This window comes from Varroa jacobsoni, unplaced genomic scaffold (assembly GCF_002532875.2).
Source record: "Varroa jacobsoni isolate VJ856 unplaced genomic scaffold, vjacob_1.0 contig00753, whole genome shotgun sequence".
NCBI lineage: Eukaryota > Metazoa > Arthropoda > Arachnida > Mesostigmata > Varroidae > Varroa > Varroa jacobsoni.
Genome location: NW_019214520.1, coordinates 106,696 through 123,207, shown reverse-complemented (window position 1 = coordinate 123,207; position 16,512 = coordinate 106,696). Strand labels below are relative to the sequence as shown.

Here is a 16,512-nt window from a genome sequence, read left to right as displayed (position 1 = left end):
ATATGACATCAATTTCTTTCATTTGTATAGCAGTGGGCAACAGAGAGTCTTTGTACGAATGCATATCTGTGGGCTGAAATTACTGAGCTTGTTGAAAATTTTACTTACAAAAGGGAACGTTCCTGTAGGTCATCGTATTTTACGCTATAAATATTGTAGATTGTTCCTGACGACCGCATTAAAAATACAAAACAACTGTTGAACGATATTCTCAGATTTAAAGCTTTTAACAAGCCTAAAAGTGTTTCAGGCGAGTTCTAACCTCAAATTTCTAAGTAAATGAATATTCGTGCTTAAAACAGGACATGACCATGCCCATTTTAAAGGGCACACATTTGCGGGTTCGACTAGATAGGCAGGAGTAAAAATGCGTGAGTGAAAGTACGCAAACAATTTACTCAAATGTTTTTATTAAGTTGTCTACTATATGTACATGGTCATTTCTGGCGGTAGAACATTGGTTACCCTTAAGCAGTTAGTACAATACCAAAAGCTCTCTAAAATTTAAATATAGAAAATACTATATACATATATTACATATGAGTAAGGGTTTATGAAATTATTTTTGTTAATTAAAGCTGTAAACATCGCGCTATTACACTTTATACAAAAAGAAATTTGATCAAGACAAATGTTATAAAGCATTATTTCGTAATGCTTTAATTACATTAATTCCTATAAAGATATCGAAATTTAACATAATACATTTAGGAATTACTATTGTAGGACCTCTAAGATTATTGTGCTAAATAAAAGTGTCCGCTTCCATGTCGAACCCGAGACCATTCAAACTTTGTAGAAAATCCCAAAAACCACCCCAATTTTCCAGTTCTACATTTGGCCCGCCATAGCCTGTGCTGCATTCTAAGACTAGAGCGCTATATTTCGTCACGACTCTTCCGCTCACCTGTTGCAACTGGCATGTTTACGGTAATGCTGCAGCTCTTGACATCCATGTTGGTTATATATAACCCTTTGCACACTGGATATCCTCACTTCTGTGTATGAATCTAACCGATACAGATTCTACTAGGACACGATAGCAAAAAAGTGATTCCGATCGGCGACTCATTATTTGCATTGTAGTAGAAGGTGAACTGCTCAAGCCACTCATATATTACTACCGATATAAATTTCTATTCCCTCAGTGTTAGACAGAAGGAATAGTTTATCTCAAAATGATTAATACTGAAAAAACAATTCACACAGGCTGTGTACTATTTGTCGCTGATCGGACTTCCAGCAATAATCCCTAGTCCCTTCCGACCAGGGACTTGGCCGTTTAAGCCAAAGATCATTGTTACCCAAGTTCAAGTACATCAGATAAAAAAAAATGTCGTTCATAAACACAGAATTTATTCACCACTCGCGCGTGGTGCCCGGTGAACGTGTTTGACGGAATCGCAAATAAGTTCACAGGGACAGACAAACACATTTTGAGTATGGTCTGAAAATGTCAACAAAGATGCATCTTCATCCTATACAACGCAATGATTTGCCAAAAAGCGCTTTACACTGCAAACGATGGTAATCGATGAAAAAGAATTTTAGAAACCTATTTTCTTTTATTTGACTGGAAGGTCCCACATGTTCATGTAAATTCTAGTTAGGTTCAACAGTATTAGTCGGAGAATAGATCAGAGGAATTTTCATCATCCACGCCATCGTTCTGGGTTGCAATACGCATCTTTGTTGCTTCATTTGTTCTTGAATGCCTTTGTGTAATATAAACGTCATCATCATTATCGACCTCACTCTCATTACTTGTCTTGGATGTTATGGACCCACTTGCTGATGAAGCTGCCGAGACGGGATATTTCGCGGGTGAATCTTCGATGACAATCTGCAAGACCATCTCAACTACTGTCAGTAACATTTCAATCTAAGATTTTTTGCAGTTAGATGCACACTCTGGTTGTACAAGACATCGAGATAATACATTATAGCTAGAGAATGTCTAATTGGTAACGTGCTAGTAACTCGATGCTTGTAAACGTACGAGTCATTATGATATCCCGAAAAGAGTATTCGCATCGAATATATTTTATGCTGCTCTATATTTCGATATGCTATAATCTGATAACAACATTTTTTTTGATCTTATGTGATCGTTACTTAAATATTCATAAGTGATAATAAAACTAATTTCAGTTATTTATAGTGTACATACTATTGCGAGCTTCACCTTGTAACTCACTAAACCACTGTCTGCATTAGAAAATCATTGTGATTTCATTAAATTACCACCAGGGTAACACATATTTTTAATTGAACTGTGGCAGAATATGAGTGTCGGAGCTCTACTGGAGAAGACAGCGAAGCTGTACGCCGTTGCAGAGAAACCTGGAGCCCTCTAGAAATACATGTACGAAGGAGTAGTGTCAAAAGAAAGGCATGAAGTCCTTAACATACCGCGCACAAAAAACCCGATTACTGGCGAGAGACCTGGCTAAGAAGATACCCATTGTAGTTAAGATATGCCCAGTACTCTAACAAATAGGGGGGTCTAGCCATGGAAGAATTACAACGTAAATTCGGCCGCGATTATCTGAGTGCCAGAAGAAACAGGAGAATGAAAATGGGAAGCCAAACGAGGCAAAAACCAGTTTAGGCACGGATAACGATTACAGCAGAATTGACGGGGATGTCCGGGTTTCAGCGAGGATAATGTACAAAGCAAAGAACCTAGCTTGGACGAAAAACAAGAGCAATGCAAAGTGAAAAGGCGAATAATCGAAAAAGTATCCAGAAAGAGTTTCCACTTAGGCAAACCATGGTACAATCGTAAGTACTAAAGTAGCGTACTGAAACTATTTCTGGGCACCGCATGAAGCATAAGGACTCGACTGAAAGTATAGCTTTTACCATAACAAGGCGACTATTGCAAGCTGTAAAAAGCGGTCTCTGGGTGACCTTTTTTCTCATTAGCTCTCAAGAAAAAAGATAACTTTAATTAGTTGAAGTGAATTCAACATACGCGAAGGGATACGTCAACGTAAAGCACAACTATATAAGTTCTAAGGAACGGTGATAACCGATTAGTCACTGTTCAAAATGTTCCATGATTTTCCAAGTTGCAGTTATCGATTCCTTCGCTTGGTAGCCAGTATAAGCGATGTAGCTTCTGATTTCGTAAAAATAATGCTTCTTCCCTCCTAGCAATAGCCGTAGTTAGCAATAGGTATTGTCTACGGTGAGAAAAGCTTTGATCTGCAGGAACAGAACAGTTTCCCTAATACCGACTTCATAGTAGAAGAGAGTTGCCGTAAAGAGAGCCATCGGTTACTTGTTATCTTATAATATTTAATATCTTTGATTGCAAGGCCAGCAAACAGGTATGAGATGTGCTCAAATATTATTTAGCAAAACATTATTTTACGTCTCTCAAAATTCCCTCACGATTTCAAACAAAGCACTCGCAGCAACTGTAACTTCAAATAGATTCTGCTAGTTACGAACAACGATTGTTCAAGAAAACGAGCCGGCTTATCGTGTCCGTATTCGATATTGGTAAGGCCATAAATCAGGCAAACAAAATTAACAAACCTGCCATACAATTAACTTAAAATGAACTTTCCTCAATATGTAAATGACATGCGTTACGTATGCTTATAAAATCAATCCTTCCTGCTTATCCTTAACACATATCCTAGTACATATATTACTTCGAACTGTACACTCAGTAAGCGGGAGAAAAAATAGTATCCATGAAGAAACCTTACCGAAGTGATACTCAGTCGTGGCATTTTTGAGTCATTCAACCGAGCAACTTCGAAGGGCCCACTTCTAATCTGGGAGTTGATTTCTAGAATTTCGAAATCTCGATTGGAGCACGCCGATGTTTCGCCAACAGCGCGACGATCTGTAGCCGAGCTCTCGCACGAACGCCTTTTTCTTTTCAATTGAAAAATCGGAACTGAAATTGAACCATAACCACAAGTGAGTTAGATAGATTGACAACATGGCTTTTTGATTCTAGTGGCATTAGCAGCATTTTTTCGACTGCCAAAAGAACTCTACCCGTAACAACGTACTGTGTGTCAATTCGATCAAAATCTACGAAAATCACTTGGTATAACTCGGTACGTACGCACGAGCATTTCAGGTGGATACGTACATATCTATGCTGCACACATTTATTTGATAAAATCTGCATTAATGTGCTTTGTAGGTGTGAAAGCCTGGTAAATTAAAAACTCGACAGGCACAATGGATTTCATATATTCTGCTATAAATATGTACTTCTTCATATGATAAACATCGTGGAAATTATAGGTATATAACAATATTGGATAACGCCTACATATAATATTGGTTACACAACGAAAGTTACAAACTATATCACTAACGAACATTGCGTCCAAAAATAAATTCTACAGCTTTAAACATTTCAATTTTCATCGTACGAAAGGTGATGGAGCACATTTTAACAACAAAATCAATGTACTTACACATTTTATACGTTTGCTTAGGAGGCGTTTCGCTGCCGCTTGAGCTGCTATTCAAGTCAGATAAACAAACATTCTTCGACCTACTTAATCCTAATCCGCTTTGCAGCTTCGTTAGTTCCCGTTCTGTGCAACTGCTCTCTAAATTCCTTGAATGACTCGTGTCGCCCATTTCATTTTCTACCCTACGTTCTAGAACGAATTCGCCGAGACGATTGTCCAAGGCATTGAAATCATTCACCTCTACAATACGATCTCGAACCCAACGACAGAGCATATCTGTAAGGTAAATTATACAAAACCAGGTTGTGCCTTTTGATTCTTTATATCGCGTGACCTCTTGTTCATTAAAGCCACCACCTAGAAATCATGCTTATGGAAACGCAATTGTTGCATTACAGGTCGTAACCGGATAATGAAAATAAAAATCGGAAGGTATAAACGACTTTAAGGATATATTCGCTTACGTAAGCTTTTGACTCTTAGTGGCCACTATTATATTAATCGCAAAGCTGTCGTCTCGACGCAATAGCTTCTTCTGACATGCTGTTTAGCACAGGCGCACGTTACAAGCCATCATCATCAATGACTACTCAGAACAGTTTTTTTTATATTTTTGGACGTGGAAATGAGTTGTCACTGAAATAATAGAAAAACTAAGACTACCCTAAAGAGTTGATCGAAGACGTTTCTGATTGTCAAAAAATATATATATACATTTTAGATAATGAGGTTACAACCATCAATATTAAAGTAAATCAATGGATAACAAAAAATCTAAGTATATGCCAATATGGCATGAAATACCTTTATATCGCGCATTGTATGAAACGCGGCTATCCAGTAGAATAATTGCGCCCCAGTCGTTCGAATGCCGGATGCACCGGCCCAACGCTTGATTAAGGGCACGAAATGCTTGAGCGCTATACCAATCCTGCCCCGTCATGACATCTTCGCCCTGCCGGTGACGACGATCGTTAAACGCCATCTTATCCTCTACAGCAAACATTTAAACAAATCATGTTGTTAATAAGAAAATGCCATGTGTGAATGCAAATTTTTTCCTAGGTATTACTAAAAATTCATAAAAACGTATATTTCCACAAACATAGATATGGCACTAACAAAAATTTAAGGCTCAATTCGCTTCTCTATAGTAATTCTCCGACGTATGCTAATAACGTAAACAGGCCAAAAGCAGTCAATATGCTTGCTACATTTGTTAATCCAAATTTATTGTCTATCGAATAAAACAATGGATGTTAAACATCAATAAATATTCACCGCTCCATTGATCAGTCTACAGTTATATTTTCATCAAATAGACTGAAATTGGAAGTAAAGTAACTCTGGAACTTACTAATGGTAATATCTTTAATGTTTGGAAACGGCAGACCAATAATCACAACAGCTCGTGCAAATTTATCGGGAAAATCCTCACCTTCGCTAACACCGCCCCTGAAATATAGTCATAGCCAGTCGATAAAAGCTAAGCAGGTTAGGGGGCATATTAAATATTTGACAATAATACAAATGTTCCGGCCATATACATTCGTACTAGAAAATCTAATCCTGCTTCGGTGGTCGGCTCTCACGCTGAACACCCGACAGTTCAGTGTAATATCTACTACGTGCTATATTTTAGAAAAACAAACTTACTTACTACGATCCACAGCTGCCGCTATGCAACCCAAGTCGTTCAATAGCAATCGAAATAGAAGGAAGAAAGTCTTTTTGGGAATCTAAGTAAAGACTATTCATTACAACACCTATTTATTTGTCACCCTCCCTGCCAGCTAAAGCGAGAACCAGTCAATCATTACTTTCAATATACAATCATCATGAGTGAAGTGCTTCTTAATAGGTACCGAACTTAGAAACATTTGGATATGAGCAATCCACTACCAATGTTCTTATTATTTTCGCAATGCACGGTTGGAAATCAGACATCGTCGAAGGCTAAGCACCTGTGTGATCTTTACGTTATCTTCAAGAAAATACAAAACTTTCCCCGCTAAGGAAAGAAACTAATGCCGATTACGGCTGCCTACTTAAAGCAAGTAAAAAATGCTTCCGATCTTACCTGCAAACGGCCATGAGCAAAGCGCCTTGCGGGGTGAGCGATTCCTCATAATATTCTCGCATCATTTCAGGCAGTTTAGACTGACCCTCAACGAATACTCGCTTTAGCTGCTCCATCTTGGACCATGTGCCTGAAGAAAGAGTTTACGCCAAGACAAATACGAGGTATAAACGTAGCCATAGACGGATCTAATCACAAGGAATTCAAATTTCGTTTTAAGAATGTGACATTAACACCAAGAGCAATCAATAATTAATTGTTTACCTGTGATTTGCCACCGCTCGCACATTCTTTTCATTGTACTGTATGAGGGAAAAAAACACAGTACTCCATTCGGTATTCTTGAACAAATTTGCACCAGAGCTCGTCCTAGGTCGTCTTGCAAAGTGAAGCCCATGCTATTTTTGTAATCACACTTTAGCTCCACCCTAAATGGAAGAGTGAAATACAAATACAAAGTGATACGCGGCCGGTCAAAAAAAGACAAAAGATATTGACTTGAGGTTGTTTGGACAAAAATTGCTTTATATCTATATATAACCAGTTATATATAACCAGGACTATAACCAGTTATAAAATGGACAAATCAAGCTCACACATTAATGCTAATTATATTGATAACGACCAAATGAAACGTTAAGCTCGTCTTTTTCGCCATTGCACCATCTTAGTCAAGACCAATTAGTACGGCAATATCATGATCAACACAGATTTTTAAATTGTGTCTACAATTCTGATATAGTTTCTACCATAAGTTAACTCCTGTTCATATAAAATTATGCACCATCAGAAATTCTAAAGCTTTTGTCCGCTTTTATACCAAAATGGCAAGTGACACAATTCTAGTATCATTTGGCATACCTTTCCGGCCCTCGGGTGGAGACACATGCAAATATTTGGCCCTCAGCAACAACGTGATTTAACGAAATACTTATTGGGAATGGCACATCAAGTTCACATTGAATCGACTTCATAGGGCTTAGGGTTCCAGACGCAATCACGAGCGAGTGCAGCGTGTCTTTGATGTCTACCAAACCTACAGCCGAATTAAGGCAGTAGATGTTCAAGGTCACCTGGTAGTAAATGTTAATTGAAAAAACTAATGTTATAATGACAATTATCGTCACTTTTTTACCCGGTAAGAAATATCTTGGTTCAAATATTTATATATATATATATATATATATATATATATATATAATTTGTTTCCTTTGTCTACTGCCCATCTGCACCTTTGTCATAAGGGTCGCTATGCGAAGCTCTTTAGGATCATCGTTCTGTACTGATTTTTGACGCATACTAACCGGTAGCTTTCGAATACGCAATAACATTACTATAAAGAGTATTACACTATTTTCCAAATTATGAACATGAATCGCCTCAGGCTGAAGATCGCTGAAATCTAGCAATGTTACACAGAAAATTGTATTGTTATAAAGCAAGGCCAGTCTGTGTAGATATCGACTCACCTCAGGCTTGCCACTCAGTTCTTTATGTTTGTCTTTGGGGATTTTTTTTAAAACAGCCGCTCGAAAACATGACGTGTACTTCATATCCATCTTGTAAAGATGCTCAAGCGTATTTGCGAGAGCTCCAAAAACGCTTTTACATCTTGCGTCAAGATCTTGTATTCCCTCCGAAGTCTTACCACTATCAGTGGCTGGAGACGAGATATCGTCATCCGCGTTCAAAAGTTCTTCAACGATTTTTTTGGTCCGTGACCACGTCATCGGACCAACTTGGGCAATCTCGAGCGTTCTAAAACATAGATTAAACATTGATCGAATATATATTGTGTAGGCAATATGCGACAGAAATACACTAGTTCAATGTCTCCAACGACTAGCTTCAAAGCAATCATTAGACTTGCATTATATTTTCAAAGAACTAGACTTCACTAACGACAAATGCTACGTGTGACGTCTTTTACGTACCAAAAGTGAGATACAACTCAACAGAGCGCATGAGGTGCATTATCTTTGAAATAATAAAAGTTCCTAAAACATTTGCATGGCATGACTAAACGCCTTACTACTTCAGAACGCTAACGCAACTACTACAAAATTAGGCACATTCTAAGCGATTTCTATAAGCACATACCCGCACAGCTTTTCATGATCGAATACTTGAGGCTTTGTTAACGTGGCCGCTGCGCTTTCGTTAAGCAAAACATGTTTAAGCGCCCCCACAGTAGGAAGTACTTGTGCCATGGCACGTGACTCTTTACCGTTCCTCAGTGCCGTTTCTATGAACTCTTCTATATATAAAACATCTGAGAGGTTAAGTTCCAACTCCATTGAGTCTCTGCAAATAGCGTATCACAGATCGAAACAAATATTTGAATCTAAAGAAAAGTAAAATACTGCGGCGCTAATACTCTATTAGTCAATTTGCTAAGTGGTTCAATTACCTGATCATTTTAGGATCTTCTGCACCTCAAATAATTTGTTTACCGTGCAGGTATTTTACCCGAAGTCGGTACCCACTTTGAAACAAGCATTTTTGTCTATTATAGATATACTGATTTTAAATTTCAACCCGCACACGAAAATGTATATCACATTATTGACTCTTAAAAAGATGCAAAATATTCACACACCTACAAATGTCTTCTATATTGTGAGCCTCATCGAGGATAACGATGTTCCCACTTAGATTGATCTGCACAGCCTTTCGCACTGTGGGGTCAAGAATGTAATTGTACGGGCAAAAAGTGATGTCTGCCGTCTCTGCCAGTTGAACAGACCAGTAATATGGACAGAGAGTACGCTCTTGGCCTACTCCCTTTAGATCCTCAATATCCCATGGGTCGCCAAGGCCCTGACCGAACAGCGTTGGGTATACGGAGCGTGGAACCTTCTGAAGTCTAAAAAATTAAGTCACACAGATGCAAAACGAAGGAAAAATCAGACAAAGGGTTGTAATAATTTCAAAACATTTTATAAAGAGTGCAGTAAACACATATCAAGTTAAATATCTTGTAATAACTTTGAACTATGTTTATTTGAAATGACATGTATTAATGAGACTCCAAAATCCAAATCAGTACACAATTTTTGTGTTTTATAAGCGTCAAAATGAATGCTCTTAAAATATTATACTACTCCAAAGCATGACGCCACTTCACATCAGTAACCACCGTCAATAGTTACATTCAAATGCTCCAATACATTATATCGATTTCTAGCCAATGGTAATACTTACTGATCAAAGAAAATATAAATACCTACTGATATCTGTTGTTTCACAGGCATTATCTTTGTCAAACCAGATTCATGACCAGTTTTTACTTGCGCTCATTGGTATACGAATGTCTAAACGTATAAAAGTCAATGAGATTGACTTAACGCAGCTGCGTACCAGACCATGTTGGAAGTTGGATTTTATCCTATTGCTACATACGTGAACCGTAACAATCAGTCGGATTTCTCGCCTTTTCCCCACCGAAATATCCATTTTAGATATAAAGAAATCTAGCATTTTTTATTCAACTCATCGAAACCTATCGATTAATAACAAAAAGTATCCCTTCTACAGAGAATATCATGTCAAGATTTCATCTTCTGATCGGCATTTTCGATATGAAAGCTTTAATTTAGGTATAAGAACATTCACAATGCATAAATTCAATTCATCAAGAGCCTTCGATTGGTACCAAGAAATAGTCCTTTCACATGGATTTCTATGCAAAAGATTTCTCTCGTCGCACAGACGAATAAGCTGCCACACTCGCGTTAGGAGGATAAAATGCATTTTCACTTAATTTCTCGAAATTTGTTCATTAGTGTTAAGAATCCTTGTTGACAAAATAGAAAATTGCACAGAATTATATATGTTTGTTATTGTAGTGCTAGTTTCAGGAAATTTTTTAAAGAATATTTTCAAAAAAATGACACTCATCAAAAATTCGCTTAAAAAAACGTTCAAAAGTTGCTCAAAACGCATTTTCACTGTAATTTAAGCAAGCGAAATTAAGCCCTCAATATACCTTTGACCATTCTCACACTAAAACACATATAAGGAAACAGATTGCATTTTTATTCAACTTGTCGAAATCTATCAATCGAAAGTCAAGAAATTTACCCTCACATTGAACACTATGTTAAATTTTTGCACTTCGGGGCATGCATTTTCAAATTAATAATTGAAATTTGGATAGAGGCACACGTGTATTATTTTGATTTAGCTGAGCGAGACTAATGCCAAGAAAGACTTTCCCGCTCCTATAGACCTCCACGTAACCGTTTAGTAATTATCTAATCAGTAAAAGGATCTTTACGACAAAAATTCCACCCAGATGTAGACTATCTCAGCCCACATAACTTCCTCACAGGCATATATAAGGGACTGTAAAAAAATACCTAAAAGGGGCACAAATGAACAAGTTACTTAAATAATTATTACAATTTACGGGATGCAAAAAAAGCATTCATTCAATCAGTTTAATTTTACGCGCAGCTTTAATGACCCGCAAAAAGATCAGCTAAGTCCAAGCACTTTAAAGGATAGATTTGGATCAGATAGGCACATAAAGAGACAGCCACAAAGAGCGCCAACCGGACTACGGCCCGTGCGCCTGTATATGTATATATATATGGTAACATCGAACAGCACCCTGCCGACTATATAACCGAATACCTTCTTCCATAATATAGTTCAACGTGATTGTTGACGCAACACACATCGAGCATATTTATCTTTGCAAATTAAGATGAAAGTACTCATGCACGCACCATAATTTTTAGCGAAATATACAGACGTATATATCTGCGCGGATTATGTCGGCGGCCGGCCTAGTATTTGTAAGTGGTGGTACAGTGTTGTTTTCAAATGAAGAAAAGTTACTTGCTATGTGTTTTCTCCTAAAGGACAACCAAACAAACATTGCACGTCACACGAAAAGACCCTACGGGGATTCGAGTTGGACCGATTTACTTGAGTAAATAGTAGATGTATAGCCTATTTCACTATTAAAGATATATATATAATAGGAATAACGGATAGTTATTAGGCTGTAATATTGCTAGATACCAAACTTTAGTTTTTCACACAACAACGTTGAACCATTTAAAGTCATCCCTTGAGGACTCCTCAACGGAAGGCAAGTTTCGTCTTATGATCTGAAGTAAGAAATATTGTATACGGAAAACGTTGAGAGAATTGTTGGTTTAGTGAGTCTTTGATCTTTTACGCAAGAGTGGTCATATTCTGGAAGCACCATATCCGTAACCAGGTGCCAAAGTAAAAGCGATGCGGTAAAGCGTAGCAGGTGTCCTGCGAGTCAGTTTCGAAAACAGTAAAGGAAACACAACAACATTTTAGTCAGAAATTTGCAACGGTAATTTATCAATGAAGAAACACAGTTGTGCGGGCAGTTGAAGCATGCGTTACCAACTGCCGGGGTGATGCACGTAGATGAAAGTTGTCACTTTTTCTTGGGCATCATGTAACTGCATGTTGGCAAGGCCAGGTGTCCGACGTACATATATATAGAATCACAAAAAGCTGTAAATCACATCGTTTCTTGTGGTGGTCTTGTCCCTAACAGATATTTGCGAACTCGTAAATAAGGCTAAGAACAACGTAGAGCTCGCCATGTTTTGATTAAAGGGTTTTCTCTTTGAAACAAATTAAATTTTTCTATATAATTTGGCTTTATTCCTTGTGGTGCAAAGTTGTATCAGAAATTGGCGGCGGCTAAGCAGTACATCAGCGTATTCTAGAAAAGATGAGAATGACTTGTCGAAGCAGCGTTATCTCGTGTCTGAATTTTCCCGTAAATATTTTTGGATGCAGTGGGATTCGAGCACAAATTATGTACGACCATCCTGACCCGGTTACTTAGAGTCAGTTTTTCTCATGACGACGAGCATTCTAGGAAAAAGATTTGAAGAAATGATATGGCTCGTCATGTGCTGACGTTAGTGGATAAATCTCATCCTGAAGGGCCATCTCTATAATTATGGAACTCTTGTATGTATCCTCGGAAAGATCCAGCTACCCTATCTACGGCAAACGATGTCATCTGAAAAAACGCGTTGTCTTTAAGTAGCACGAAATTGATTCGGTTACCGCGTACAAACAAATTAATACCATTAAATCTTACATGATTTTGTAATGTACCTTCTGAAGATGGGACTTTACGCTGACGGCACAACTTGCTTGTCGAACCGACAGTTATAGGCGAAAAATCGTTTCGGCTCCTATTTCGTTGGACGGCCAGTTGAACAGAGATTAAGCAAGCGTCATACGGGTCTTAGTCGGTTGTGCATCTGGATGAGCTAACAGTTATTTGTCCACCTTGTGCCTTACCTTTGAATCCATGGTTCTATTATCGCGATCAGGTAGTGCTCGGCGGTTATCGTCAGACGTGTCAGAAGTCGGTGTGTTTCGTGAAATGTGAAGGCGGTCTCAGTCAATAAAACTTGGGTCAGTGCTTGATTTCTGTTGTGGGGTGAAAATTGGAGGAGGACGAATTGGCTGAGGTAGTCCGAACGTTAATCATTGGGTGATTGCGATAGAGCCGATGCTCAGAAGGTGCCCAGACAAGCAATAAGGGAGGTTTGGACATTTATTATGCAACTCCCCATGCCTTCCTTGCAGCCCGGTAATACGGGTGACGACGGCGTCTTTCAAGAAGCGGCGTCTCGGCGTTATGACAAAAGCGGATAGACATTCCAAGCGTTGCGACTCGCTTGCAAGTATCCTCGGCACTGATCTGCCGGATTTAGTTGGAGCGGCGCGTCATTTGTCAGAATCCAAGGGACTGGTCCAGTCGATGCTAACTTCTGCGCTGTTTAGCCAAAGAAAATTATGCCGACCGTAAAAAAAAAACAGTACAATTCGTCCATGCTAAGGGCCTGGTTTCGGCCAGACAAAACTCGTTAGCGAGAATTTTTAGTAGCTAGAAAATTAAAATAGGGAATAGAAAAATAATATACGAGCACCACCTGAAGGTTTCCAACGGCGTCTGTTTTAAACACACGCAGACGATGCTGATGGCCGCTCTGATGTTGCTAAACGCTCGTGCATTACTGTTTTCAAACGTCATGGCAAAAATAGAGGACTTTGTATTATTGCATTTTTTGCCCTATGTCGTAATATCTGTCGTCTTCTTGATTCGATAAGTAGAAACTTACTGTGAGTAAAAGATACACCCTTGATCCTGGCGGGCAAGCTTCATAAGAGCTCGGCATTCCTCGTTAACGCTGACTTCACCAGATTCTCCATGGCCCCTTCGGAGTATTTTCTTATTGATACACATTCGGTCTCGACTGCCCAATATTGTCATGCGCATTTTTCCGTAGTCTGTCCGGTTAAATTCGGCCACCACTTGACTCACCTGCCGATGCGTTCGAGTACCTGGTGCAGCGATAACTTATGTTAATTCGAACTAGGAAACTTCTTACGTACTTACAAAGCATATGCTATAAATGGGCAATTAGCTAACTATTATGGCAAAGGCGGTTAATGTGTCTCATTCTACTCATCAACGGTAGAAGGAAATAAACGAGTTTAAGTAATTTAGTATTACTAATACTAATAATTTTGTATTAAGAATATCTAAATAATTTTAGATAAATACATTAAACTAAACGTAAATGTCGTCTATGCAACACAGTAAAGAGAGCACAAGTGTATATAATATGCCTAACCTTACCATAAAATATTTTCGGCACTTTAGGAAGCTGATCCGCATTTCTCTTATCCTCGATTGCTAAACCCTTCAACTTGGCTTTCAGGACACCAGTGACTTTTGAAGAGTCATTGAGAAGCGATTTTCTGCTTGATGGCGCATGAATTTTCACTATTCCACGTACCTCATCTTGTTTCTCTAAATCTTCGTACATGTCCAACACAGTTCCCTTTATGTTTATAGAATCGATAGCGGGATAAAGATTTTTCAATTAAAACGAAGTAGGCATTGTTTCGATGTTTGACTGGGGTGTTTTCAGGTATTTAAGTTTTATATGTCCACTGTCCATACATGAATACGAAAAAGCAAAATAGTCCGCTCCGCTTCAGAGTCGAGGAAATCTACCCTTCTTATATGAGAAATAGATAAAGGTTGTATTAATTCTTCTAGGCTAAAATAGATCCGAGTCGCCTTTTTAGATTGAGGTTGGCAATAGTGCATTCGTTGTTCCAGTAGCAAAATACATTTTGACTGACTTGACTTAAAGCATGTGTTTGCTTTCTTTTTAATCAACCTTTGAGGCGCTTGTGTTGCGGGCTTCCCGGAGATAATTTAATTAGAGAATAATATTGCAATTTCCATTGTTGATAAACTGTTCTGCCTGAAAATGATATTTAATAAGTGTCAGCTTTGCTCACCGCTACATCCTCGTTAGAAGTTGGTGTGTATCCCATGTGAAGAGCAGAGTGATCATGCGCAGCTGACGTTAGGCTCGACGACGAACATAGTTTCTTCGCCGCCTCTTCCCGAAGGCGTTTCTGCTCCTCAACAAAACTCAACGCCCCACACAAAAGTGAAAGGGTCTTGCCCGTCCCAGTCGGACATTCGATCAGACAATTTTTATGCTGCTTCAATGCTGTTATTAGCCGACACATGATCACCTACATTTGTATATACAAACCGTTTTATCTCCTATCTTTTATATATATATATTAATCTATAAAAAGCGCAAAAGTTTGGCTTAGGTATCAAATAGTGATCGTTTATAGTAGTAAAGTAAGTTATTTGACGAACAGTAGTATTTTTTTAGTAACAATAGTATGTTATATTTAACTAAGATTGAAAAAGCAAAAAACGTGTTCCGTTGTACCCGTTGTTGAGGATAAGGGTGCTCGTAGGGGAATCGAACCCTTATACCCGCCAGTGGATGTGTATACTGCTTCATGCTGAAAATCAATGATAATAGCAAGAAAAAATTACTCTTCTTATTTAGCTAACATACCAAAGATATATATATATATATATGGGGGGGGACATTCGCTAACTGTAATATGTCCAAGAAGGTGTTCTTTGAAATCTGCGATCCTTCTGAAAGAGAAATGCTAGTTACCTATCTTGCTTAATTCGTCGAAAAATTCCCTAAACCAAAAGTCACGATTTAATCTTCAGAAATCAAGGTCTTCCTGCCTTGGTACCGAAAATAATAATCTATTAAAACGTGTGACTTGTTTTTTGTGCAATCCGCCATTTAAAATAAATAGAGCTAATCTCCTCTGATTTAAATTAGAACGTGCATAGGGATACGAGGTGACACTAAACTGTGATGTCTTGCCGTGTCGAGAGATCATCTATTTATTATTATTATTCCTCTTTTGTACACGAAATTTAGTGCAGTATACGATGTGCAGGTTGATGGGTTCTTTGAATCGAGCGTATAACCCATTTTGCGACACCTTGTCGACTAAAACTGCAATTAAAAAAAGGGAACTGCTATACTATAATACACACATTGGAAACACTCGTTTCAACACTGCTGCCTCTGCCACAAAGTACAGATGTTGTCATTTTGCAACCGTTGAGGAGTAGTTAAGCACACTCCTCTGTAACCATTAACAAACACTATAAGATGTATATTCGAATACATACTCGTATTTTCATTTGAGCTGACGCCCTTTCACCGAGCACGGTGATCAATGTTGTCATTTCTGTCCAACAAATAAACGCATGACGGGAGTAATGGCGCCACCAGTGCGCACCGTTTCGCTTCAAGAGCCGCCGCTAATCAGGATAGCTAATATTACATTTAACAATTAATAATAATAAAAATATTCCTTTAATAACAATTATTCTTGAAATCATATTAAAAAAGTGTGTACTTATTAGGGTGCCGTTCTGACACGCGCGGTACGAACGTGACACACAGGAAATGAAACTGTGTGCTAATAACCGATGGGAAATTTCGGAAAAATAAAAATTTAAAAGGTCAAAAAATTTTAGAAAAACAATAAGACGCAAAAAGATTAACTGTCGAAGCCCATACGGGCGACCCAATGTACGGTACATAT

The 16,512-nt window shown here is 38.3% G+C and overlaps 1 protein-coding gene across 2 annotated transcripts; it reads right to left on the bottom strand.

Annotated features, from left to right (window-relative positions):
• Window positions 1–376: 376 nt before the first annotated feature.
• LOC111271554 (Fanconi anemia group J protein) lies at window positions 377–16,155 on the bottom strand. 2 transcript variants are annotated; one of them, XM_022852439.2, is made up of 16 exons: window positions 16,094–16,155; window positions 15,318–15,393; window positions 14,866–15,108; window positions 14,192–14,396; window positions 13,671–13,893; window positions 9,131–9,397; window positions 8,632–8,835; window positions 8,001–8,289; window positions 7,393–7,604; window positions 6,796–6,959; window positions 6,532–6,661; window positions 5,809–5,906; window positions 5,256–5,444; window positions 4,452–4,727; window positions 3,723–3,916; window positions 377–1,843 (listed from the first exon to the last, which is right to left on the bottom strand). In XM_022852439.2, exons 2-16 carry the CDS (start codon window positions 15,390–15,392, stop codon window positions 1,622–1,624), a joined length of 2,991 nt encoding a protein of 996 aa, XP_022708174.1. In that variant the 5' UTR covers window position 15,393; window positions 16,094–16,155; the 3' UTR covers window positions 377–1,621. The 2 variants fall into 2 exon arrangements, with proteins under 2 accessions (XP_022708174.1, XP_022708173.1); XM_022852438.1 differs by lacking the exon at window positions 16,094–16,155 and adding an exon at window positions 15,956–16,080.
• Window positions 16,156–16,512: the final 357 nt, after the last annotated feature.

Bases quoted from the DNA above. Each gene is read 5' to 3' on its own strand.
- LOC111271554 (XM_022852439.2), bottom strand. From the start codon at position 15,392: ATGAAGCAGTATACACATCCACTGGCGGGTATAAGGGTTCGATTCCCC. The intron at 7,605-8,000 runs GTGAGTCGATAT...ATTTACTACCAG, and splicing joins AACTGAGTGGCAAGCCTGAG to GTGACCTTGAACATCTACTG. The intron at 1,844-3,722 runs GTAAGGTTTCTT...ATGGTCTTGCAG, and splicing joins CACGACTGAGTATCACTTCG to ATTGTCATCGAAGATTCACC.